The sequence below is a fragment of the Strigops habroptila genome, chromosome 1, assembly GCF_004027225.2.
Source record: "Strigops habroptila isolate Jane chromosome 1, bStrHab1.2.pri, whole genome shotgun sequence".
Taxonomy (NCBI): domain Eukaryota; kingdom Metazoa; phylum Chordata; class Aves; order Psittaciformes; family Psittacidae; genus Strigops; species Strigops habroptila.
The window spans coordinates 100,676,600-100,704,596 of NC_044277.2; the positions used below are offsets into that span (position 1 = coordinate 100,676,600).

Sequence of the window (27,997 nt, forward strand, 5' to 3'; positions counted from 1 at the left end):
CAGAGGGAGCGGGGAGGACCCGGCGGCTGCTGCGGAGGATGCGAAGTTTGTGCTGGCTGCTGCTCCCGCTGGTGAGTGCCCGGCGGTGGTTCGGGGAGGGGGTGGGGTAGGAGACCGCACATCTGGCTCTTGAAACTGTTGCCCACAGCTGGATGGCACTGCAACTGTCCTACAGGATCCAGGGAGGGATGTCAGCAGAGGCAGGGTAACTTTTCTTGTGACAGGGAGCAGGTATAAAGAAAGAAAAATAAGGAAAGGATTAAAAAAAGGGAATGGAGATGTAGGAGGAGAGGAGAGAAAAAAATAATCCTGCGTTAGAGGCTTGACCCAGCTCTTTTTTTTTTTTCGCCAGCCATGAAGTGCTATTAATAAATGTCTTTTCATTTCCATTCATTAGAATTGCAGTTTCCAAAGGACAGAAAAGCATCGCTAAATCAGAATAGCTGTAGCACGCCTTTAGATGGGCAGAAGGGGACGGCTTGCTGTCCCAGTTGTCCTGATAAAGGCAACTTTGCTAAAGAAGGAGGATAACTAAAAAGGAATGGTTCCTCCTGATGTATTTAGGACATTTACCTCTTTGAGAAGGCACTGATGTATTTACTGCTGAAGGCATCTGCTTATAATATCACCAAGCAGCAAAATGAACCATCATGTCTGCTATGCACTGGAGGCAGCAGGTGAGATTGTAACATTAAACATCAGGGAAGATGTATCAGCACAGAGACACAATTCAAGCACATACATCCTTCCCTAAGCCCTGTGTTCTACTATTGGCATTGCCTGGGCTAGGTAGAAAAGCTAGTATAAGTACAAGTTACATATCCTCTTTCCCCCCAGTCTTCAGCCTCAGGAAAGTGTTTGGAAATCTTTCTATGGGTGTGATTCCCAGGGACTTAGTAATTCTAACTTTAACCATTTCACAGTTAAATGCTTAGTGTAGGCTGGGATTCAGAATTCTGTGGTGGTCAAGGGGGAAATAGTCACCTTACTGGGAGGCATTTCATCTTGTCCTGAGAAAGACAGGATGGTTCTGTTTTCTTCCCCTGATAATAGTGAGAGCCTAGATGGTTACAGACTGGCCTTGACCCTTCAGTTTTAAAAGGTGAAAGGTGGGATGTTAATTTTCACACCTGCACCTCATATCCTCTTGAACTCATTTTTTTCTCTGTATTTACACAGCTTTATGTACAAGTGATAGGATATAGGTCTTTGCTATATAAACCTTGCCACATACAGTTATTGTCATGTGCAATACCCTTCTTTCAGGGAAAACTGGTCAACCTAAAGTGTTATACTGCTACAGGTAGATTGTCTTTAGCATCTGGACTAACCTTTTAACACGTAACAGAGGCACAACTTATTCTTGCAGCTGTCAGCAGTGGACTTAACCTGAAGTGATGTATCATGCACATCTGTGGGCTGCCATGCATCGTTTTAATGTTTTATTGTATTGCAGCAGACTGTGCCCATAATAAAAGAAATTCTACAAATGGCATGCTCTACGTAGCTTTTGGCCTCAAACTATTGCTCATGTATGAAATTCGACTACATGTCTGTAAGAGTCAGTGCTCTAAATATCAGTGGTTTTCGTGTCTCTAGGTCTTTCGGGAGGCTTCACACCCGAAGTGAGACAATCAGAGAAGGCCAGACACCCATAGGGTGTGTTGAGTAAACAGTCCTTTCGTATTTCAAAGGATCATGTAAGAGCAGAAAAATAATTCTCGTGTGGATTCTGCAAATAATTCATTATTCAGATACAAAAATAAACCAGAAGGGTAATCCTGAAAACTTGCTCTGTGAAACTGGATACTTTTACCTTCTATCAGCTCCACAGGGAGATGTATGTTCCTGGATAACATTTTGTGCCTTGCACGATAGAGTCCTTGTCATTAAAAATTACCTTTTGCTTGTGACAAGGAACAGAGAGCAGTGGGTGCTGAAATGCATAAAAATGACTTTTCCTGTCTTAAAGAGTTCAGAGTCTCAGGAAACCGAGGATGTGGAACAGAAAAGACTGCATTCACTGTCCTTCCTGCTGAGCTAAACTACTGCTGCTTCAAACATGTAACAGTTTTTCACATTTCTGTGGAAGGGGTGCAGTCTGATCTAGTGAAAGGAAGTGAGAATGGAAACATAGATGGGTTATTGTTGAGGTATACATTTGCTTTAATAAAGCATTTATTGTGGTAATAGGCATATGGATTCAAATCCATAGCAAAATGTTTAACTCCCAATAAAACAGAACTGGGTACCTAAATTTCTGATATAGCTAGTATGGACTGATTTGTGTTGGAGGGACATACATGCTTCTTCAAGGGATCTAGTCCTTGCAGACCTTAAGTTCCCCTCCATAGGGAACTGGAGGTGTGGAAGAGTCAGTCTGTTTAGGTGTTTCATTAGCCTGGAGAGAATTAATGGGGGAGACATGTTCCTGTACATTGAGTCACTCTGCCCTCAAATTGGTGTCTGAGGGAGGTGGAAGGAATACTTCCCTGAAACTGTTTGTCTGCCTCCATTGATCATTAAGGGAAGCTTGATGGGGGAGTTTAGATTAATCATCTAAAATTATCTATCTAGAATCAGGAATCTTGTCTAAAGCTACCCATTTATCCTCCTTCAATACTATCGGGAAGAGGTGAAAACCCTCCAAGAACAATGGCTAGGGCTTAAATTGGGTGAACTGCTGATGGACCTTGACATCTAGGTTTCAGTTCTTTGGGATTAGGTGACATGAAGTCCATATTTCAGCAAAAATGCTATATATGCAGAAATGGAGAAATTTCTCTTTAATATGGAGGAATATTTGCAATAGCAGAAAACAAGGATCCTCAGTTATTAGTGTTCTGTTATTCTTTGTTATTGATGATTTAATGCTCTACCAAATTTAGCATACAGCTAATGAACTAATTTTAATTTTTCTCAAGATAACACTAATTATGTAGGATTTATAAACAATATAAATTAGAACGGCTGTATTGTCACATACAGATTACCTATGAGTAAATACATATAGTGATATACATAGATATGTATATACAGCAAGTACTCTTCTGTATAAGGCTATGAAGTTAAATACAGTCAGATAAATGCAATCCAATACACAGAGGAGCATTCAAGCATTACTCCAATGTCTTAGAAACAATCTTGAAAAGATATTCCTCTAAATGACTGTAAGGCAATCAGTGTCTCAGCTTCTCTTGTTCCATAGGTAATCGAGTTAGAAAGAGAAAACAAACACTGAAAATATCCTCTAGGTAGTCATTTTCAGCCAAAAAGACTCCTGAAATAATCTATTTAATTGGCTGAAAAGAAAGATTGGAAATAGGTTTTTACCTTTGGGGTTGAAAGCTTCAAGGATCAAGACTGGGTCAGAGCTTGAAGTTGGGGGCAGGACTTTCTATGATAGCTAAATATGTTGCTGGTGACTGAAGTCACGTCACTGCTGTGGTGACCTCATGCTTTACAGTCAGAATCAAGAGTTGAAAACATGGCTTGGATATGCCAGAAACAAACTGGATGTTCATCTATTTTTTCAAATGCATTTGAGCAGTGGACTTTTTTGCTGCATAAGAAATCTTTGGTTATTTTTTATAGTTTCTTGTAGTTTTCTGACAGAACATAATGCTACATATATTACGTTACAAATATCCCAGAATTACCTATAGGGCACAGTAGGTAGGAAGATCCTTACAGACGTCATTGTGGTTGTAGCTCTACTGAAATGGACAAGAGCTTATGGAGCTTGAGGTTAGTCCCAGCTCCCTTCAAAGCACATGTGAAAATTGTCCCTAACTTCAGTGACCTGTGCTTCCTAATCTCCAAGCTTTTTAATTAGCACTTGTCCTTTTGAGACATTCTGAATGAAATTTTGATAAAATATATTCATCAGACTGAGAAATTTATGAAAAAGGCTGAGGTTTTCTTTGTCTTCTTCATTTTTCATGAGCCTCCTTCCATCCTGTAAGACTTTTCTGTTCATCAAAATTCCAGTTCAAAAAACTGTATGCATTTCAGAGCATATCCTGGTTCTCTGCACTGGCCAGCTTTCAGGACTGAGTGAATACTTCATTCCACAGTTAGAAATGGGTGGGGAATGAAGGAGTTTCTTACCATGCCTTTCTGTATCCTAAAACACAAGGTGAGTTTTAATCCTCCAAGCTGGGAGTGAGCGTGTGACGTGAATGGCAGATAGCTCTGGTTCTGTATAAATGAAATATTCAGGCATCAGAGTCATATCAGAAAAAACTGAACAGGAGAAGCACAGGCAGGGAGAACAGGGAATACAGTGGTGATTTCAGAGCACATCTGAGATGAGATCTGAGACATGAATGAAAGCTGTAGAGAGAGAAGCAAAAAGAACAGTGATGAATATTCTTAGTAAATTATTTATACACTTGACGCAAAACCTATTTATGAGGTTTTAGGATTGCATGGCATTGGAAATGAAACCAGATCACTGGAAGACCCTTCAAGTTCTCAAAACCTTCCCATCTTGCAAATGAATTCAGACACTTCTTCAATTTTTTATTAATTTTCAAAAAGACTAGGTGTTACCAATTTACTTCTGGCTCTTTGATCTCATTGCATTGCTGTTTTAAAAATGACTAATACATTCAGTGACCAGCTTTGAAGCACTTCCCTTGTTTTGGGAGAGCACAGAAAATGTTCCTACTTTTCCCCAAGTGTGTTTCTTAATGAGTGTAAATCTGTATTTTGTATGACATCTAAATTACAGCTTTTCTACACTGCAGTATCTTATGAGTGGCTACTTTCTTTGGGTGGGCTCTCAGGAAAGATTGCTTTTAATTAAATTGTGCTAAGTATGGCCTGAGTACATTTCTAGAAGAACTCTCTTCCCAGTGCCTGATAAGTCTGATGTTGTCCAACATGAGCAAATGAAAGCCCAGAGTGCAATTAGCTTGGTTTTTCTGTTCAGATTTGAGCAAATAAATAAACTATCATGTATAGACGAAATACAAAACACTGTTATACTTAGTATCAGTGAGTATATCACTTAAGGTTTCAATGCAATAACCTTCCAGATGTTAAGAAAAGGAAGTCTAAATATAAGTGCAAGCCCAAAATCTGACTTTCTAAACTGTTTCAGATTTTTAGCATACCCATGCCTGTCATAAGTAACTTTTTAATGTTCACTATGTGATTATCTTTTTTGGGCAAGATTGTTTCAGTGGTTAGGACTTAGAGTTAAAACACCCCTGCAAATTTTGGCTGGTCACTAATGTTCAAAGCAGCAAAAAGATGCAGAGCAATGTAAAGTTCCATTCGTTGAGTGCTGTTTGCAACACTACATGAAACCTCAGTTTTCTGTATAAGCCTTGGGATGAAGGCATCCCACCGTGATTTTCAGTAAGGTTTATGCCAGGTTGTTGCCTGTATGCTAGGAAATGCTGATTCGAGAAGAATTTCAAATCAGCCTCTTAAACTTCTTACTGTGGTATGGAAGGCTGCCAGATTGGACATCCCTGCTTCAGAAATCTCTGCTCTGTTTTGGTTCCTACTTTATCCTTTTCTAGGATGAACTGGAGCTTCTCTTTTCCTACAAGAGCTCAGTCATCACAGCAGATACCTCCTAAGTTGCAATACTATGTCTTTGTAACAAATACAGGTCCCTGTTTTCTAGAAAACCCCATCACCTAACCATTGTAGGCAGATTAGAACAACAACATGCACTTTTCTCTCAAGGTATTGTGAGATTAATAACAAAAAAGAAGTAAGCCATAGCCAACAAATCACAAGTAATGTTCTGCCCAGAAGACTTTTCTTTAACTGTAAAATGGTTTGTCTTCCTCTTTCTTAAAGCCTAAGGAAAACCAACGAATTGAAGCATCATCACTATTCTCAATTTCTTGTATATGTCTTTTCTTTTTCCTTTCTTTTTTTTTTTTTTTTTGTAACAGTGGGATTACTTCCAGTAGAACTGCATGATTGCAAGCTAAAAACACCAGCCTCATTTTAGCGTCTTATGTGATAGTCTGTAGGTTACATCTGCAATTACATTTGCTGTTGATTTTCAAACACTGAAGTGTCAGTAATATTTAACCTATGCACTAGTCTATAATAAAAATTCCAGAAAGTAGAGAAAATACTTCTTTCCTGTCCAGCTGAATCCATCTTTATAAAATGAAATAGTGAGATATGTACGCAACAATAATTTTGTTACTACTACTCAAATAATTCATTTGTTATGTAGGCTGACTGTAAAGTGAAATATATGTTAAAAGATAAAGCAATGAGCAGGGATCCTATTAATACCTGAAAAATTTCATTTCAGAATCGTGTTATTATAGTTGAAAAGCTAAAAGTACTATTTTAAGAGTAACTTATGCTAATTTATAAAATGTATTTCAAATTACCCACTGGAGGAATATAATGCATGAAAAAGGCCATGTCTCAATTTTCTTTTCAAACAGTGTCCTTAATCCTCTTTCTGTTCTAATATTAGGATGTACAAACCATCTCTAGGGCTTCATAATTAAAAACAGTCTGTCTATGCTTCCTTGAAATCCAAATGTAGGCAGTATTTTTAAAGGTTTTTAAAGAAAGATAGTTGTGTTCTTTCTTTTTCCCCCCCTCAGCAGATATCATTGCTAAGATGTAAACGTCTATATGACTTCAAGTAAAGTTTCTGTGGAGGCTAAAAGAAGTCCTGATTGCACTGCTCACTGGAAACATTCTGAAGGCTGATAAATCAAATTCCTGAGACTGAAAAGGCAATATAGCAGTGATGTTTTCTCCTTTACTGTGTTTTTGAAGTCATTAGAGGTTTAGAATGGCCTACAGTCCTCCTCAGAAATGTCTCAGAAAGCCTTCAATCCATCATTTCTGTTAAAATCACTACCCTCTGAGCCCCTGGCTCTGCCTGGAATAACACAGCTTGCAAAAGAGCCCTCTGCTCTATTGCATGTAAGACTTCCTTTGCCTTGAAGATCCCAATATCCCAAAGGAGGCTTTGGTGCAGTATTCAGTTGTCTGATTACAGTTCAGTTGCTTTCTAGACTCTATTGACTCTATTGACTTTGTGTCTAAGTTACTTAACATGAGTGTGTAGAAATATTTGAAACATCAAACAATGCATTTGAGACTTCTACATTGGGCTGGCAAAATTCATACAGAATGTACAGAAGAGGATTGAGGTACCCTGCAGCATCCCAAACAGCACTAACCATTCCTTTTCCATGGACTGCAAAAAAAGCTCAGATAACAAGATCACGTGTAGACGCTGACATTGCAGATTCCTTCTTAGAATTCAATTGCCTTTCCAGAGACAATAATTTTGGGATGTATTAAGAACATCTTCACAACCACAGATATGATGCAGGACTAAAGGGGACATGAAACTTTCTGGAGTGGGAGATGGAGGTCAAGCAAAATACATGACAGCACCTAAATGATACTAGTCATTGTAGTAGTACAGACACAAGCATCTGTAGTTAGGAACATGAATCTAGCCCCTATCCAACAACTGATGTCTAGAAATCCATTTAGCTGTTCAAACGTGGGTAATCTGTGAGATAAATATAATTCCTTAAACTCCCAAAACAAGTAATTAATTTTTCTTAGTTCTTCACCTGTTAAAATGGAAACATTGCCTCTGTCTAAGGAGTGTGTAGCATCCTCATATAATTTGTTGATAAAATTTTGTAATCACTCAGATTAAACTATGACCCAGATTACCATTTTTCTATTTTCTCTATATTCTTGAACTTCAGGATTTCTTAAAGTCCCAATGGACATAAAACTTGTTGCCCTATTTATTGCTCCTATTTTTATAATTATGCCAACTGCATTCAGAAAGGAAGAGCTTACACCATGCTCGCTCAGTAGTGTCATTTGTATGCCACTAAAATCTCAAGGTTTCAAAGAAGACCAGGAGCCCATTCTATTAGTGTCGACATCAAAGCAGAGTAGGCACACCTTCCAGAAGAGTAATTAAAACTTTATTGTTACACTTACAGCTAATTCTTCCAATAAAGAAAACTTGATTCTTGGGAACTCCCAAGAATCAAAACAGGAATATTTTGCCGATAGGTAATTCTAAACACCCAAAATAATTATCTAAAAATCCCCAAGCAAACAAGCAAACATGTATCTTTAAAGAAATTTATTTATTTTAATTTGGTTTGTGGGGAACAAATATCCATATGGTCACATTGCATGTATGTTTGGGGGACTCAGTGTGACTATTCCCATAGCTGATGGATTCATCAAATCCATTAAAGTTTCGTGAAAAACATTACTGTAAAAGGAAGGCGGTATCAATATCCAGACTGGAGGTGCTATATGAGCTTGACTATTACAATACACTGAAGAATCCATACAAGTATACATATGGAGATGTGTATACAAATTGATAAATGCGTGAGATCATAGCCTCCATCTACTGTTTACATGTCCTATTTGCAGGTACATCTTCACCTGCAGTTTTCACATTCTTAGACCTCAAAGAATCAGCCACAAGGTATAAAAACTGGAAAGAGACCTCATTCCAATGATCCATTCCTACTCATTCCAGTAATCACAGAACTTCTTGGGTTTTTTTGTCTTTTTCTCACTGAGGTTGTGGGAATCCATCCAGAATGCAAGATATTCCAGCAAGTGGTCAAAGAAGAGGCTCTCTGCTTAGAAAAGAATGACTCTCTTTCACCTGATCTTAAAGGTAACGGTCCTGATTGTTAAGTTCTGATATGAATATCCCTTGTATATGATTTCAGGGGCAAGATGTCTAGATGTTCTCGTGAGTCAAGATTTGGTTCCTATTTTATTTGGTTTCTTAATAGTTTTAGGTGCTTCTTCTATAGGGTGGGACTTTAACTCATCTCATTTTAGACATCTTCAAAAGCTCAATGTCTAAGTCAGAACATGTTTCATCGCCTTTGGTTTAGATGTTTACTTTAGAATGAGATTAATCATTCTCTGGAGTAATATTTTTATTTACTAATTACAGAATGAGACAAAGATAATTCTTTCAGACCCTGACAAGTTTTAATGCTTAGATAGGGCAGGTAAACCCTACTTGGAATATCTTATAATCCTAAAGTATTTGTTTTGTTCTTTACTCATATCCAAAACTCCAAAGAAGCTTCCACAGAAGACAGTGAAAAGCATGCTGAAATTATATTGTTATGGGAATCATTCCAATGTGGTGAAAATGTTTTTTGCAAAAGTATGGAAGAAAAAAATAGTCCCAACTTCTTAAAAATGTACTGTTCCTATATTTTTAGAGGTTTTGTTTCTTTGTTTAAAAAGATTTATTGTGGTGGAGTTTGGAAATCTATGCAAAATCTGCTCAAATATAAATTTTGAAAATCAAACTGAACATTTCAGAGAGCCTGTAAAATATTTTTAAAATGCTGTGTAGGGTGTTCTCTTTGCTGGGGTTTTGGCATTGTGGAGACATGTTTTGAATTTATTCAAAGTGAAATTTCAAAATGTTCAAACTTTTTCAAAAATTCAGCTGTAGTTTTTCTGGCCGTTTGCTTAGAAATATGAATCCACATCAGTGATATTTTTCAATTACATGAATTATCTGGAGTTATGACACAAAGATGCTTCATGCACTCAGTATGAACAGAAAGAAGTATTGCCACCACCTGGCAATAGTCTGCCTTTAGCAGTCTATAAAAATTTAGAGACCAACCCCCCAGGATATTCCCTTTATCTTTTTTTTTATCCCCTTCAGCATTTCCAATCACTTTAATGTCTGATAACCTTCTTCTACTTGCCTACTCTATTTTAGCGGTATTTCCTCCTGCCCCTTTAATCAAGCCAGAATATCTTCTGGACATGTTTTGTGCTTGGAACACCCAGTAACCCACCCAAAAAAGTTCTTGCAAAAATCACGTGTTTTCAATAATGATTTATTACGTGCATTACGGTGTGACATCCCAAGTATTTTTTGCTTCACCAGAAAAATAATTGCATGACTTTGGAGTCCTTTATGAAGTAAAGGCTACTCAAAGAAATAAAGATCCCTTAAAGTTCTGTTAAACTATTTAAAAATCTCTAGACATGTCAACTCTGATCTTCTCAAAGCCCTCTTTTCCACCTTTTACTCCCTAGAGATGGCAAGACTTCAATGAAAATCTGTTCTGTTGTTTACAGCCTTTCCATTATTTTTTTAAACTGAAACATTAGAGTCAGAAAGAAAAACAATAAATTCCCAATATTTTATCTGGGGTATTTTAAAGTTAGACTAAGATTGGTAAAAGACCCCAGCTTGCATTTCAGTTTTCGGGAACTGAATGAGACAAAATGAAGAATCACAATTTGTACAGTTACTTCTCAGTAGTCACAGGGAATCTGTGCTGGAATTAGTTTATGTTGCAGAACTTTAAAGTAGTTCTGCATTAGTTTCGTTACACAGAGCAGTGTCTAATGAGTGTTATCAGTAGACCCCAGGGTGCAATTCTTCTTATCTCAAAGTAGATGTGTGAAATGGGTCAACTGAATCGAGCTCTAAAAATATTTATTTTTCTCCATTGTCTAATGGGTTACTGAAAAAGACTTAAATATCTATGATGTCAACGTTACTTGGTACAATTCTTACTGCAGTTGTCTTTATGGAGCCTCAGGTGACTTGGACAATCACTAGTCTCTTGAAAACCTTGGCATGTAAAAGAAGTCATTGAAAATGAAGCCAGATGTAGGACTTAAAATATGCAGGTTCCACTCCTACATAGGGTCACCTGATTCTCACATTACCTTTTACAATAGATTTTTAGACCCAGCTCATCAAATGCACTACAGCCTCTCTAAGAGGGACCCTTTAAGTCTGTAAGTCTAAGCGCGTGGGCCACTGCATGTCTAAGTGGGATTCACATTACCTGACTTTATTAATTTGAAAATTAGCAGCCTAGTTAAGGCTATAATCATCAGAAAGACCTAGGTATTTCCAGTGAGTGATTCATCCTGCTGTCAGACCCGAGCCTCCAATATATGGGATGAATCATGCACTGGAAGTCCCTGTCTCTTTCAAATGATTACAGAGGGAACATAGCTGAGATTAGTTAACATATTTTAGACAATTAGAATTAGAGATAATGAATTAGGGCTTCTATTTTCCCATCTGGCAAATTGGCTATACCAGGAATTTCATCCTCCTGAAGGCAACGTGAGGATAAAGCTGTGGAAGATTATCAGGACTATCTTTTCAAAAGCCAGAGAGTAACTTTGCTCAGCTACAGGCAAGTAATATTGCTTCCACATTTCAGCTCTTGACAATTTTAGATTTGCCTTGTCATCAGTCACAGATGAAACAGAAAAGAATCAGTGAAGGAAAATTACACTTCCTAAATGAAACTCATGCACTGCTTTATATCCACCTTACGACTACCTAGAGATTAGTTCTGGTTACAGTGCAGTGACTTTTTTTATAGGTTCAGGCACCTTTACATGCTGATAACTTTTCTGTGCTGCACCCACACCATCTTGCCGAAAAACACTGCATGACCACAGCTTGAGTCTCAATGTGATGCATCCATGAAAAAACTGTGTTATAATTTCTGAAAACCCATCTTATCGGGCTCGTAGCTAATAGCATGCCCTCTGTTATCAGCTAGCAATCTCTGATTTAGGGAATCCTGTGAAGGCCAACCAGCCAGACCTACTCCAGATGATGGTTATTTCATATGATTCTGGGAGATGTTCTTCTAGTTTGGGATGAATCTAATCCCTGTTGAAATACATTGTAACAATGTCATTGACTGCTCAAGACCACGACTCCAGCTCTTATTTCCTTTAATTCAGGCGAAACTGGTAGACTTTAAGCACGGAATCAAGAGTTTAAGGCTGAATTTTTAAGCCTGATGTTTTTCATTTAGATTCCAAAACCAGTAATGAGAAATCTCAAGTGCTAAGAATTATTCATTATTTTGATTTTGGTGACTTTTCTTTTGACAATAGAAAGACCTCCAGTTGATTTTACTTTCAGACTGTGTCTGCTTGAATTTCAGGTGCGTTGTCTCATGAGATAAGGTGAGGGAAGGTCCAGCTGGAATGCTAAGCACATATGTGAGCAAAGATGTATTCAAGGAGAAGAGGAAAACAATACAATCGTTCATTTGCAGAGCTGCATGTCCTGTTGTGGCTTTTCTTGCACATGAATTAGTGGGAAAATCACAGATAATCTAATTATGGAAGATCAAACGTGGTATTCTCTGTGTGTATATTTATTTAGAGGAACTTTTTTTTTTCAGGATGTGCCAGAGATTGGGATGGTCTAACCTGCTGGCCCACAGCTGCTTTTGGGGAAGTGGTTAAAGTTCCCTGTCCAAGATTTTTTGAAGAAATCACCAATATCCATGGCAAGACTTTTCTGCTTTTCTTTTTATCTCTACATATTTTTAAAATAAATTCTAACAGTTAAAGATTCAGTAACTTGCATATTTTCCTGATTCATGATGCTATCTTTCATCAGTTGACATACCCAGATGCAAATCATGGCTTATGGTCAATATTTGGCATGGTTTTGATTTATGTTATTCTGCATTAAATTGTCTAGTCTAAACTAGACAACTAAAGGTGGTCTAAAAATTATGGGTAATTGCAGTACATTGCTAAGGTTATAAAGAAATATAAGTATGTCATAGAATCACTGATTTAAAAAGTCATAGAATAATTGCTGTTAGAAGGGACCTCTTGAGGTCATCTAGTCCAATCCTCCAGTTAGAGCAGTTAAAGGATTGTATCTAACTTCAAAACTAGCTCAGGTGTTCACAAGCACAAATTATGTTGTAAATGCAGGATAGACTGCATAATTTCATTTCCTCTGTGTAAGGATTGAATTTGCAAAATTAATTTCCTATATGAAATGTGCAAGTTCCACTATATCTTGAAATGAATGGGAATATCTCTCCCAACTTTTTAAAAAATAGACATATAGAACATTATAAATCTATAGCTAATCTGGCTGAACATGACTAGCCTAATTTCAGAATAAAAGCAGGAATAAGAATCTGTTGTTTCTCATCAGAACTTAAAAACTACACACACACACACACACACACACACACACACACCCCCTGCATAATTAATTCTCTGATATATTTTACCATTAAAGGTTTCCTTCAGAGAAACTGTACACAGGAGGCATATTGGTCAGAACCATTCCCACCATACACCGTTGCCTGTGGATTTGATGAAGGTTCCAGTAAAGAGCCTGAGGATCAGGTGAGTTTTATATGTCTTGCTTGTGAACATCTCCAGAGCACCCTCTTCTGAGTGTGCTGAGAAGTTGGAAGCTCCCACACGTCTGAGCACTGTTAGAATCCAGTAATTACCCATCTTCAGTGCTAAGATCAATCCTTTTGGATATATTTACAGACTAAATATACCTAAATTTTTAGGTATATTAATATATACCTATACCTATATATAATTAGGTACATTAGGCTTAATATAAAGCAAGGCTTAATATAAATATAAATATAAATATAAATATAAATATAAATATAAATATAGATACAAATTATATATATTACATAATATATATATAAAAATGCACATATATAAAAATTAGGCTTAATATAAAACAAGGGAGTAACAGGTAGCACTTTCTTCTCTGTCCAGTTGTCTCCTCTTGCTGTTAAAGAATAGACTCATGGTTAGTTCACTTGTCCTGCTTAACAAAGACTTAGGTTCTCTGACAGAGATGGTTTGAATCTTCATCATGCACCCATCTCTCAAGGAAATCCTACCAATCTGTCTGGGGAGAATTTTTCAGGGAAAGTTCTTTTGGATCCCACCTGTTGATTTTTTTCTAGCTGTTCTTCAAGTCAGAGAATAAGATTCCATAACTTTATAGCACACTGGTCAATGCATATCTTAAGGAGGGAACTCCTGGATGCCTTTGAATATTTCCACACTATCATAGGAAATAGGAAGTGAACCCCTATTTTTCCGATCTGATGATCATAACTGGTACTCAATTTGGCTCTAGCAGCATTTCTTTTTACCCATATCTTCATATAATTTAAATTTCCATGGTCCTCATCATCGTATTTGGTCCCAGGATACGAATGCTTCACTCTTCCTTGGCTATGGTAGTGCCTCAGTCACGAACTTTGCCTAATGGCTGAAGGTTGTTGATTGGCAGAGATGTGCCTTTGAGTTCTGACTTTTGCTAAACAGGACAGTTCCAGCTAGAGAGAATAGGGGTGTTTCCATGCCAGCCTGTATTAGATAAAGCTCATACATCTTGCAGAAGTGTAAGATGGGGTACATCATTGCCTCCTTCTCCTACTGTGGTATTCTGAAAGAAACAATGGACGTTCTCCAATCTAAAAAATAAAAGACTAACTCATATAGCTTGTTGTGAGTGTGCAGTCATGATTCAACAGGGGAAAAAAGTCATTTATCACTAGGCAATGCAAGACACAGAAGGGTGAAGAGGGTTGTCATCACTAACACTCTGGTTGTTATCTGGAGTAAACCATTTGGTTCTCCAGGCATGCAAGCTCAAACACAGAAGTACCAGTTCAGGTATCCAAATCCTTAGGAAGTGTAGACACAACTGGCTTCTGCCATTTGGCTCTGTGAACTTAGAAACTCAAGCACAGATGTAACAGGTAATATAGACATCTGAAACTCAATTCACCACCTATAAACTAAGTATATGTGTACTTCTTTACGCTGTGAGGAAGCTAGAAAGATGAACTCATAAAAATCTTCTGGAAATATTATGAAAACCACATAAACAGTTCAGAAGGGATGTAAGACTCATAAGGAGGCATGTATTCTGGAGCATAGTTGTCCAGTCCTGGGGCCAGCTGCCATTGCATGGCTTTCACCCACAGAGCTAAACTCTCTTACTCTCCAGGGTAGCTTTCTCCAAGCAGTCCTTGGACTGTGCTAAGCCAGGCGTAGTTCATAGTAAGCCTAGGCTGAAATCAAGCAAGGAGCTATATTTACATTTTAATATTACAGAAGATTTCAAGGCAGAACTCATGTCTGTGCTGCGACTGTGTTTAATTTGTTATTCCAGTCAAACCCACAAGGTCTACAAAAGGAAGATAAGAACAGTAAGTTCTACTCGTAAACACAGCGAAATAAGTAAGAAGAATCCCACTTATATTCTAAGAGTATTTTGTGCTTGCAGTAAGGACTTATGATATCTTCTGTATATGGTGTTGTTTTTCTAGCTGCCCTAAAAAAACCAAATAAAATGCATCAAAATACTTCATTGTGCAGTTGAAGAATCTATTATCTAATTTTCACCTCCGTTTTGAAAATGAGTTATAAAAGATTAGGACTATTTCAGAAACCCCAGGATGATTCCTAGTTTGTCAGGGTTGTATGATTTATTTATGAATCTACTTAAAATTGCTAATTGGTTGTCTAAAACCAGAATTGTTGCCTTTTGGATAAATAAGAGTTTGGATCAATTAAAGAAAAAAATGTCCATTGCATTTTCAAGGAAGAAATTTGCCTGGATTCAGAGAATTTAGTTTCTTGGAATTTTAAATAATTAGGTGATCATGTAGTGAATCAGAATAGAATTTGCACAGATAAAGCAACGTAGGTCTGCTTCATTTTTCTGAGGACATAGGATGTTTGAATGCAAAACAAATGAACAAATCAACTGTAAAGAATTTACAGTGTTACAGCAACTGAATGAACTGTTCATCCAAAGAATTAAAGACTGTGAGGTTATTTTCTTGGTTTAAACTTTCCTACCTCCACAATACAATATGGCTGTTTCACAGTGTTTCAGTTTCCTCACCTGCTAAATGCAGGTTTTACTTCTCTTTTAGCTATAGCTGTTTATGAAAACTGATACTTGTCGAATCTGTCCCTATTCTAAAGTGATGGATTCAGTCACTTTAGCAGTGCCCTGGAGTCTTCATGTACCTATAGGAGAAAATGTACTTAACAAAGTTAACATTTTCCTATTGAACACACTCAAAGGGATCACTATTGCAGATGAACCTGTGGGCTGTGAAACCTGCCTCATGTGTAAGGTTAAGTAGGATTCAAAAATAAAAAAACGTGTGTTAGCAATGGAGGGAAAAACCTGAAGCAGATCTCCAGCACACAAAGCTGTGCATAAGTAATGAAACTGACTAGTAAGGGAAAATGTATTTTAGTGAAATAAGCACACCTGCATGCATGCTGCATAACCACCAGCATTGGTCTGTGTTCTCTTTTTCTTGTAGAAATCATATTATTCTGCATTTTGGCGTGTCTACACTGCTGGCTATGCAGCATCAGTGACTTCACTCATTACAGCTCTAATTGTCTTTGCTGCCTTCAGGTAAAAAACAATGGTCTCTTTTTCAGGATGACTTAAGACAATCTCATTGTACTTCTCAAACCCTCTGTGGTTTTGTTTTGTGGGATTTTTTAATTGTTATTTTCAAATCCTTCCCAGACATAAACACTGTTGATAGCAATGGGTCCTTCTCTATTCATGTTGTAGCATTCCCCTGCAGATGTTAAAACAATAAAACTGTCTAGGAAGTCTGTCCTAGTCTTTTTAATGACACCATATAGTGAAAATGATCCAACCTGTTAACACTATTAACATAACCGTTCCTCCAGTGCATAGCAGGACATGCTCTGCAGAAACTGAGTGTCTTCTGCTCCTGAACAAGAAGTTACTCTAGTCTGTCCATTCCCTCTGTGAAAGACCATTACTTCCGTAACTGGGAGATATAGAACGAGATTTAAAGAATTTTAAATGTCAGGCCTGTTGATGCTGGATTTTAGGAAATGGATCCTGGTTTTAGCTGGTTCCAATGCACTTGGACAAAAACCTTAAACTTGCTCTGCATGCAGGAGTGCAGAGCACAGAATCATCTTCCTAACTGGAGTTCATTTGGAGTCTCAAAGTTCATATCACTTTTAGAGGGCCCCAGGACCAAGAGGCTGATATGTCCAAACTTTGAAGGAGATTCCAACAGGTGAAAGTGTGGGGCGGGAAGTCTAGAGAAATAGAATCATAGAATCATGTAGGTTGGAAAAGACCCTTAAGATTATCAAGTCCAGCTGTTAACCTAACACTGTGAAGTCCACCACTAAGCCATGTCCCTAAGTGCCAACAAATAATAACTCCTCTGCTCCCTTTTTTCTAGCTCCCTCTCAAATAGTGACAGGTCATTTATTTGCTTTGGTAGTTGTATGCAGTCACATGTAGTTTTGATGAGAGTTTTGATGAGACTATAAGAAATTTCTCTTGAAGAACAATTTTTATTTTCTCTTTCCATGTCAGAAAATTCCACTGTACACGGAATTACATCCATATGCACCTGTTTGTCTCCTTTATCCTGAGAGCAATTGCTGTTTTCACCAAAGATGCTGTTTTGTTTGCAGATGAAACTATGGACCACTGCCTAATGTCAACGGTACTAAACTTCCACTCTTACTTACCCTTGATATAACATTTAATTCTTTACCTGAAGAGAACATGGAGATTTCTTAATCCCATTTCTCTTTATTTTGCAAGAACTGAAATCTTAAAACAAATAATATTAAACAAACCCAAAGATGAAGTGTTATGGCTACATTCAGCTTTGATATACAAAGTACAGGTCGGTCCACACTTATGAAGCTGAAATTTCTATCAGTAAAGAATTTTATTTATAAGAGAGGGCCAATGTTTCCCTTTCAAAAAACTGAAGTAAAGTCAACTGAAATTATGGAATTTCAAACCTACCAAAATGTTGTAATAATTTCTTCATTTTTATGTGGTAACATTGAATTTTGCCTGCACTTGTAGAGAAACCAGAGAATGGAGGGTAGACCTAATAGTTTTTTCTTCTTCTGCACTTCCAGGTTGCTTGTAAGGCTGCTGTGGCATTCTTCCAGTTCAGTATTTTAGCCAATTTCTTCTGGCTTCTGATAGAAGGGATTTACCTTCAAACACTGCTTTTGCTGACCTTTGTTTCGGACAAGCAGTATGTATGGTGGTTCATATTTACTGGCTGGGGTTAGTACTCCTTTCCTCTCTGTGTTATGTAGTATTTCCATTGACTTTCAGAACTAGAGAAAATATTTGTTCTGAGATTCAAGGTGTCTGTAAAATGTGCCACCTTTCCGGTGGAAGATGCCCATTCATGCAGCACTACTACATCAAAATGATACTGTTATACTGTCTTCTTTTCTTGTTAAATATTTATACTTTTCAAAATATCAAGTAAGAAGATAGGATGGATTACTAGAAGCATTATGGTATGCCTACTCAAAACACTGCAGCGCTCATCTTTATGACTGGAAGCAATTTCATGCAATTACAGTAATTTAAAACTTAGCCATCTAATTTAAACTATATTTCCAGGTTTCTCCTGCAGTCAGTAGAGTGAGGTATGCATGCTGTGGTGGTGATTAATCCAATCCTCAAGAATGTGAGTAATGTGGCTAGATAACATCCTGGAAACATGTTGCCTTCCTCCACTGACTGAAGAAATGTGGGTGACCAACTTTAAGTGATATTTTGCTTTTCGCAAGCAGAATTAGATAGATTCATTTTAAATCATGCGACTTCATGCCTGGGCATCAAAAAAATATTATTTTTTTTTATTTTCAGAGACCTTCTGGCTTTAAAGAATCTTCTGATTTTATACAACAATTAAAATTATCTCTGATTGTCAGAATATGTGCACGTAATGCATAAAATGTCTTTCACTGTAGAATTGTTTATTGTGAATCTTAGATATCCTCGTATCTCACCTTGGCTATTCTAAAATAGAGGCACCCCAATTGAGTAGTTACATTGATATATTTTGGCTTGGAGTGAAATCCAGATTCTCCTGAAACAAATCGTAATTTATCCTTCATCTTCATATTCAGACTTTTAAAATATAATTAAATTTTTTGGAGCTGTTCCAATTATGATTGCCTGAAACTAGATGCTTAAACCTCGATTAATCCCATCTAATTTGAGATAACAAAGGAAACATCTCAATTAATAATGTAGTAATCTTCATCTCCTTCTATAATCAATGCAAAATGAGAGACATCTCAGGGGCAACTCAGATCTTAGGTGTTACGGATGTAAATATTTCTCTTCATTAATTACAAAGACAATTTGAACTGAATATAGTCCCATCTTAAAGGCCTTAAATAAAGGTCTAAAATTAGGAAGGTCACCTTCTGGGCCTTTCCTACAGATCTCAAATGATACTTAGAAAGATATTACTTATATTTCTATAGATTTATCAGTGAAAATGTCACCTGCCTCAGATTATAGTCCTTTTTGTGGCAGCTTTCAAAGTCACTTAGTCTTTGGAAATTCAATTCCACAGAATAAAAGCAAAAGCAATTGCTAGTTTATAGGTCTGCTTGAAAAAAGGCAAAAAGGAAATAATTATTTAGTCATAAATGTAGAAGGATAAGCAGTAATAAAGTGAGGCTAGAAAGCACCAGTTCCTGGATTTAGCTAAACTTCCATGGAATGCTCATCAGCGGATGGGTCTAGAGTGATTAGTAGAGGCTCCTTAGGACAAGAATGTGAACTATTCCAGCTAGTGTACAAAGAGTTTTATGCTGGCCACAGTTCACAAGATAAAAGAGCTCTAACTAAATGAGTGGTTTCTCCAGCTTCACAAGTGCTCGTAATTCATATCCAAACCTCCCAGTAATTCTCAGCTGTTATTTTTGAAAACACCGTTTCGCAGCATACCCTATTCTCCTTTGTTTTGATTTCATTGTCCTGCCTTTTCTTTTGTTTCTCTGAACTGCAAGTTAAGTTCTTTCATAAAGTTATTTAAAATTGTCTGACCCATTGTTTGACCTTTAACGTTCATCCAATCTGCTGCACTGTGAACATTCCTGGAATAAAGTCTCTATGGGACACAGTATTCAAAAAATTATGTGTTCCATGTTGATTTGTCCAGGGGCTCCTGCTGCTGTGATGTTCACTTGGGTCCTCACACGAATCAACCAACAAAATACTGGGTAAGTCAGAGCTTTGATAAGAAAGCCAAGGACATCCTATTTTTTATTGCATTTTGATTAAATTTTTTTTTTTGGGGGGGGAGGGTGGTGAGGGGAAGGAATATATATAAAAAAACAAAAAAGAAAAAAAAAATGTTCCAAAGTTGTGCCTTTAATCTTTACACTTCATAAGCAAGTGAGAAAAAAGTTTTAAGCCTTCTAATTTTGATGTGCATATGTGGAGTAATAAAACCTGGCAATATCATAGTAAGTATTGAATTTCATGTAGTTTCCTAATATGCAGTCCTTGAAATATATACTTCTATATAAAATCCACCATAAATTAGTAACCCTAATCTCTTCAAATAATTACCTCCCAAATAAACACATTATGTCCTGATAAGTATTTTTTAATTTACGTTTTTTCCATTCTCTTTCAATGTGGAAGCCAGGTATAAAGCAGATGATTGTTTACTAAAAGCTGCCCTGAAGGCCTTCAGGTCATTTCACATGGATGATTGGTCAGAAAATATATTATTTTACACCTACCTGCTCAGGACTCAGATTAATGATGCAGAAGCAGTAAGATCTATGGTCCACCATGTTTGGCACATCCTATTTTCCTTTCTTTGTATTATTGGAGAACATCTCCAGAAGAAGTTCTCAATTGTAATGTTTCATAAGAGGAAGTCATCTACCTTTCCACATCATGTGTGTCCTTTTTGCAGCCAGGAGAGGTGCAAGAAAGATTTTATTTGTCCTCCTTTCTCACTGCTCCTCTTCCAAAGAATCGCTGGGGTTTTCTGTAGGATCTGTAAGCAGAAGAATCTGGTACAAGACACTTCAGTTACAGAAAGGGTTCAGAGAAATTTGGAGAGCAGGAACAAGTACCCTGACAAGTTCTCACAGACTTAAAGACAGGCCGAAAAGTCTCTGAACTTCAGGTGCTCTTCTGGAAAAATGCCTATCTACTCAGTTTACTTCTCTGACGTATTTTAGATGTCCACTTTCAGATGAGATTAATTGTATCTTGCTATCGTGTCCTCCTTTGACTACAAAGGAAATGTATTTGAATAGAGCAAATGAGGACATCTACCCAGATGAATCTCATTGCAGATCCTCCATTCATTTTGTTGCTCTTCTAATATTATATATATAAAAAACCTATAGTATCAGAACCACTCATCTTTTACCTAATAGTCTAGTAAATGGGAAACCCAAGTTCTTCAGAGACAGCTGGTCTGAGCTCACACTGCTCACATTACAAAGATACACCTTACACTCAGACATGCTGGAATGAGGCACCATCCACAAGCTTTATCATTATGCAGCCAGATAGCCTGTGTCACAAAACTGGAAGCGAAAATACAAGAAGAGGGAGCATGATACAACCTAGCATGTATGACATGTGACTGGAGGGAGTTAAACAGAACTGTTATTGAGGTTAAATATATGAACCTCTAAACAGGCTGTTTTGACCAAAAGCCCATTCTTCTCCCTTCCTTCAAGGTAACTTTTCTAGGGCTTTAGATTTTTCTTGCCTATTTCCTCATGAACTCAAAGTCATTACATTCATGGATGCACAGTAGTTTAGCCTCTGATCTGTACTCTGTAAACCAGTCACTTCTTCAACAGAAAAGCAGGAAAGAAGCCTGAAAATACAAATGTTTCTTTCTTGACTTTGCTTTGGTTCTTTAACCCTTGCCTCTTACTGAATAAACTTCCTTTATATTGGGCTGCACAGAAACATTGAGAGATTTCAGGGTACCAGTACTGGCAGTGGCCTTTAAATGGTGATTTAGAACTTAGTGTCCACCACTTTCCTATTCTGTGACAGAAATACTTTCCTATTCTGTGACAGAAATACTTTCATGTGTTGTGGAAAGCTCACATGGGACAGATAACATGACTGGTTTTGTTTGCTGTTTCAGATGTTGGGATGATGATGAAAATGGAGTAGTGTTATGGATCATCAAAGGTCCCATTCTGCTAACTGTATTAGTATGTTTTTTTTCATTTTGTCTTGAATATCTTTTGAAATGTGAAAACTAAGTGCCTCCTGTCAGTAAGCTGGGAAAAAAGCAATAGCACATGCTATGGTGCTGAATTTCAAATAGCTGGAAATTATCGTATAGCATGTGGGTTTGTTCTTGCTTTTGTTGGGTTTATTAGGGTTTTTTTCCCCCAAACACCCTAAATCACAACTTAAAGACTAAATCCTGTATTTTCTAGAGTCATGCTAGGACATAATGGAATCATTTTGATATTCTTGCTTGTGTCTCTGTAAGTCATTACTGAACAATGACAATCCATACTGTCAAGATTCTTAGCTAATATGAAGCTGGTTTAGTACAGGAAATACATATAGATCATTTTATCTAGTTTATTTTTAAAATAAATCCTTAGGATGTGAACTTAAGACAAAAGATCTCCCTTACGCACAATTTTATTCTACATAAATTTAGGGGGAAACAGTATGTCACTCAGATCTGTATATGGTATAATCCCTGTCATAAGCAATGAAGGGAACAGGAGGCACTGATTAGGCCATGTAAAATCTGCTAGGTGCTGACAAATACAGGGAGTTAATATCAGACATAAACCAATATTGAGATAGGTAGGTCTATATGAATTCAACATAGCTTTCAGCATACCTTTATATATATATTGCTGAGAAAAAATGATACTGTTTCTAATGCTATTGATTTGATACGAGAGCAGATCTGCACTGGTTTATAGCAGTGCAATTCCTATGGCTGGGGATTTTTATTTAATTTGTATCAACTGAAGATATGCCCTGATTTGTAGTAAGTTTACAGATATTGTCTTGTTTTTCAGATTAACTTTATTATATTTATTAATGTGATCAGAATTCTAGTCCACAAATTGAAATCTCAAGAGGGAGGAGGGAGCCATTCAAACCACTTTGTGTAAGTCTTTCTGGGTTTCTTGATATTGGCCTGTTCTATGAAATTCTAAGAAATGTTTTATGGGCAGAAGCACAATATGTTCTACTCCTTACTAATAGAAAAAGAAATCCCCAGAAGAAATAACAATGTAAATGTTCCTTTTCATCCAAAATATCACCTCTCTTTTTCTTCAGGGAGAGAAGGGTGGGTTGGATATGTTGGGGACAATGAGAAAAGTAAAACACAAAGTACTACAACTCCAAAAGGACCCAGCTTGAAAGTGTAAACACTAAATGTCGGGTAATCCATCTTACTTCCAGTCCTTTTCACACAAATGGCCACATAGAGAAAGATACAGATAATTTCATTTAAATTCTTAGAAGCAACACGATGCTGATGTTCTGGTAACTGAACCTAGACCTTCCTATTTACGATCCCCTCCACAATTAATGGAGGTCTCATCAGTGCAGTCAGAGGACTCTAGTGGTCTATTTAACTCATCCTAAGACATGTAGGTATAGCTGTTAGTTATGGCATGTATGTACCCTTCTGGAGTGAGCTGAAGGTCAAGCTGAAGGTCAAGTGGAATGCCCAAGGACATCACCAGTGGCTACCACACCACTGTTTAAGCAACTGAATCAAGTCCTATGGACAGTGATGATTACATTGACAGTTTTGGAAGTTGAGACACTTCTATTGGGGGATACCTACGTATGATTGAGATTATTCTCAGGGTAGTAGATCAGAGTATTTAGTTTAGTCACCCTGGTTTTGCATGTATAGCAGGGAGAAGAACCCTGAAAGATCAACCCAGAAAACTTGCATGCTGCTTTGTTCATCTTTGCTCACCAGGTGTTGACGGTGGGAATGGCAGAAAGTAATCTTTTCGTAACTTTGTTGGATGTAGTTGCCTCCATTATGGAACTGTCCTCTGTATAAAATTTGATCCAACATATCACTGCTATCACTAATTCCATATTTCTAACAATGCATTGTTCTTTAATTCTTGGTTTGACAGAAGACTTGCTAAATCCACATTACTCTTAATCCCCCTCTTTGGAGTGCACTACATTGTATTTGCATTTTTCCCAGAAAGCACTGGTCTGGAAGCTCGCCTTTATGTTGAGCTGGGCTTGGGTTCTTTTCAGGTAAGCTGGATAAAATGGTTATCAGTTCTACAAGGTATGATCTGAAACAGCACACTCTCAGGAGCATTAAATTTTACGTTGGTTATTAGGGCAGGTGTTAATGTGTTTAAATTCAACACACACTTTCCATCTTAGTCCTTCACAACCTCTTTCTGTTGTTTGTTTCTTTATCTTATTATTTGAAATCTCACACCACTTTTAAGTTCTGACTCAGAGTTCATATTAATAATCTCCCCCCCAAATACAATATCTACCTTTATTAAATAACAATGGCAGAGTGCCATGAAGACCAGTCTATGGATTAAGGTGAACCGATTGAAACTAATTCCACATATGATAGAGGCGATAATAAGAGGAATAAAAAAAGTGAGGATAATATATAAAAACCTGCTTTGCCTTTACCCTTTAGCAGTAGTGAATTCATCATATTAATACTTCTTTGTTTCTTTTATTTTGTGATATCACTATTCAGAACATTATCTTGGACAACATTATACACATAGTGTTGCCAGCCATTGAAAATTTTAATTCTATTATGAAAACCCAATAAATATTGCCACATCACCTAAATTTCAGTGGACCAATGTAAAATATGATTTTTTTGCTGTCTTATTCAGATTTTGAATAAAGCCTGATGTTTTTCTCTGATTCTGTTTTAAATGCTGATGGTTAGTTTTCTTCTCCCTCTCCTCCCTGTCCTAGGGTTTTGTCGTTGCTCTTCTATATTGCTTCTCAAATGCAGAGGTGAGTAGCAAGTACATGAGATTACCAAAACCTTTTAAGCTTGTGGGCCTCTCTTGTTTTTCTGGAACAGATCTGTGCTTTGATCTGCTCCTGAAAGCATAACATACCAATGTCTGTTTTTCCCTTGGTACTTCTGTTGACTTTATTTGTATTCATACACTTCTGAAGAACACAAAATAAGTTTTGAAGCAATGACCCTTTACAAATGGTTGATGAATTCCCTGACAGGGGACTTTTTTCTGTTTTAAATCTGACAGCTATCATGATGGTGTCTCAATGGAAAACTTATAACACTGCTTATTTTCTTTATTTTCTCCTAGTGAGTTCCTTTCCTTTTTTCTTTCCCTTTCCCTTTCCCTTTCCCTTTTCGTTTTCCTTTTCATTTTTCTTCTCCCTTTCCCCTTCCCTTTTCCCTTTCCCCTTCCCTTTTCCCTTTTCCTTTCCCTTCCTCTTTTCCAGGGCAGCCCGTGCATTTCCAGTAGTTTTTTTCAAACACTCCCTTCCCATTTTTTATAATATTAGAATTCGGGTACATTTTAGAGAGCCTATACTTTTAAAACCTAGCTAAATTTGCTTGCAGTTTCCCCAGAAGAGCAGAATGAATCAAAAGCCACGAGTAAATGTGAAAACACATCTCATCCTCAGAAAAGTGTGTAGGTTAGATGAGAAGGATGATACGCTAACTGTGCTTCAGTCTCCCTAGTAGCTTAGACTGAATACTTCTCTTAGGGGTAGCTAAATATAGGTGAAATTAACCCTACCCAATGACAAATAATGTCTAAAACATGTCACCGAGAGTGATCTCTGGCCCCAAGATTAAGTGGTATGGGTTGGCTTGCATTCATGTTGCTTAGGGATAACTGCTTCTGGAGCAGATTGGCCACTCATTACAACTTGGCGGTGCATCTGCTATGGTTTCCTACAATCATAAAAAATGATTATTATTTTCTCTGTGTGTATGTGTTTCCTCAGTTTTAAGTATCTGCAACAATGTGAGAGACTGTGCTGCTGCCAAACAAGGTGGTTTCTATATGGGATGAAACTGAAGGCTGGTATTGTATGCAGGAGTGGTGAAGGGCCTTCAGCTTGCTGGGATAATACTGGAGTAGTGGGATGGTGCAGGAAGCCCCTTTTTTAATTTTTAGAGTCTTCAAAGCTCCAGAGGGCATGTTCTGCCCATACCTGAAGTTGCACACCAGGACTGGCATGTCTGTGTGCTTAAGAGGGAGAATAAAGGCAGAATAAGGGGCACCTCAATGATAAATATTTCCAGTGACTTTCAGGGAGCCCTGATGTCCAAGATGTACTTCTGCACGTCCCACCCACTTGTCTGTATGTCACTATAGAGACCATAATTAGTAGAGGATAGATAACAAAATTACTAGATGAATTCCTAAGTTCAGAGTACTTAAATCACATTTGTCCATCCATACATCCACTGTAAGAATTAGTAGTTTCACTTTACAGTTTATTTTTTCATGTAATTTGGAATGGGTTTGTGCTACTGGTGCTACAACTGTAACACTGTCATAGATTTTCAGCATTAATGTCAGCCACAGAAGATGCAACTATGTGGTCAGGAGCTTTTGACATATCTTCTTAGTTTAGGATGGCATTTGTAAGACTTTTTGAGACATTTAGGAAAGCCACCCGCATTGTAGGAGCAGATATAGAGATGAAGCTGAACACCAACAGAGGTAATAGCAACCAATTAATCCATGGGATTAATCCACAAGAACAGACTGCTTACGTGAACAGTGGCAAGGACTGGGTGTTTTTTGCACCTTGCACTCCCTCTGCTATAGCTTTGCATGTGAGCTGCTTTATGTAGGGCAACAGAAGCTACTTTTCCCTTGCCCCCCCCACCTGCCCCAGCAGTGTCAATAGCAGGCCATGGACTTCCAGAGTTGTTCAATCTACTTGTTCATTGTGTGTCAGATGGTAAAAAAAATCAATTTTGCCTGTACTTATGAGGATTCCTGAGACCTCTCTCAAATGTAATGTATTCAAGTCAATTCAGTAAAATATTCAAGTCAATTCAGTATCTTTCAGAGCCAGTAAGGGGTGTTTAATAGGGATTTCAATCTGCATAAACTGAAAGCCTGGAGAAGAACCCTTGTTGTATATAGCAGGTCACAGCAAGGAGGCACAAAGATTTAGTATGAGGAAAAATAAAAATTATACAAAAAAGTAGAAATATTTATGAAGCAGTTTACAACAGTAAACAAAGAAACCTCAATCAAAAACTGTCCTGTCATCCTCTGAACTTTGGAAATTAAGTCTATTTATTTTGAAAAGTGAATAGTGACATAGTTTAAGTTCTAAAAATGTGTGAAGATTTAATCCTAACTGATTTGGGTGCCTTTGTATTTCTGGGCAAAGTAGTCAGGCAGACATTTTGGTATATTTTACATTTACTGTTCACTAAGTCTTAATTTTTCAATTCTTTGGTTTTGATTTTCTTTTCTATAGGTTCAAAGTGAACTGAAGAAACAACTCTGCAAATGGCAGTATCAAGAATACCTGAACTTCACATACAAACACAAGACTTTGTCCAGAGAAAATAGTCCAGTCAACTACGTCACTCAGTTATCACTGCTTGAAAAACACAGCCCAAAAAGGAAAACATCTGTGTACCAGAATGGTGTAACTTCTGTCTGAGCTTTTTTAGCAGGATGAGTTGCTGTGCCATTGTAATATGACACCTAAAAGATTGCCAGCTCGAATCCTTCATAGCTTTCCATAGTGTCAAGAGACTTCTGTAAACTTCTTGTCCTGAAAGTGAGCTGTTTTTTTCACCCGCTATATACCGGTATCACCACCCTGGTTCTTTCTCTCCTTAAGCATATAAAATCCACTGGTTTTGTTGTGAAAAGCTAGACCTTAAGCTGGTGTGAGTCAACAGGTTAGCACCCAATAAAAAGGAACTACATTAACTTCTCCCAGGCCCAGCATGTTTGTCACAACTTTGTTAGTGTTTCCTGACATTTTCAGTTTTTAAGAGCACTATTCCTAATCTTCATTTGAAACAGTTATATAATGGCAAAGATTTGTCATAATGATTAGTGATTTAACTAGTTGTTTTGAGATAACGTGAGAGAACTTAATGGGAATTACACACAGAAACATGTTAAACACCTACCCAGGGAGCAGCAACCTCCTTTAAAAGGAATCTCAAGGTGTCTCAAGAGTGACACAAAAAAAGAAGAAGTTACGTTATCTGCTTGTGGTTTTTTTTCTTCCATGCATTTTTGAACAGGGAGATTAATTTAGGCCAGAGGACCCCAAGCCCTTTCTTGTCCGTGG

At 37.4% G+C, this 27,997-nt stretch overlaps 1 protein-coding gene across 1 annotated transcript; it reads left to right on the forward strand.

Annotated features, from left to right (window-relative positions):
* On the forward strand, window positions 1–27,997 carry LOC115608536 (vasoactive intestinal polypeptide receptor 1-like). Its single transcript, XM_030487480.1, has 13 exons — window positions 1–71; window positions 8,578–8,677; window positions 12,216–12,323; window positions 13,079–13,188; window positions 16,173–16,270; window positions 17,228–17,360; window positions 17,791–17,944; window positions 19,851–19,911; window positions 21,822–21,891; window positions 22,729–22,820; window positions 23,818–23,947; window positions 24,650–24,691; window positions 27,164–27,997. Exons 1-13 carry the CDS (start codon window positions 39–41, stop codon window positions 27,350–27,352), a joined length of 1,320 nt encoding a protein of 439 aa, XP_030343340.1. The 5' UTR covers window positions 1–38; the 3' UTR covers window positions 27,353–27,997.

Coding starts and splice junctions, on each gene's coding strand:
- LOC115608536 (XM_030487480.1), top strand. CDS start 39: ATGCGAAGTTTGTGCTGGCTGCTGCTCCCGCTG. Junction 12,324..13,078: donor AGAAATCACCAATATCCATG/GCAAGACTTTTC, acceptor TTACCATTAAAG/GTTTCCTTCAGAGAAACTGT. Junction 19,912..21,821: donor ATCAACCAACAAAATACTGG/GTAAGTCAGAGC, acceptor TTGCTGTTTCAG/ATGTTGGGATGATGATGAAA.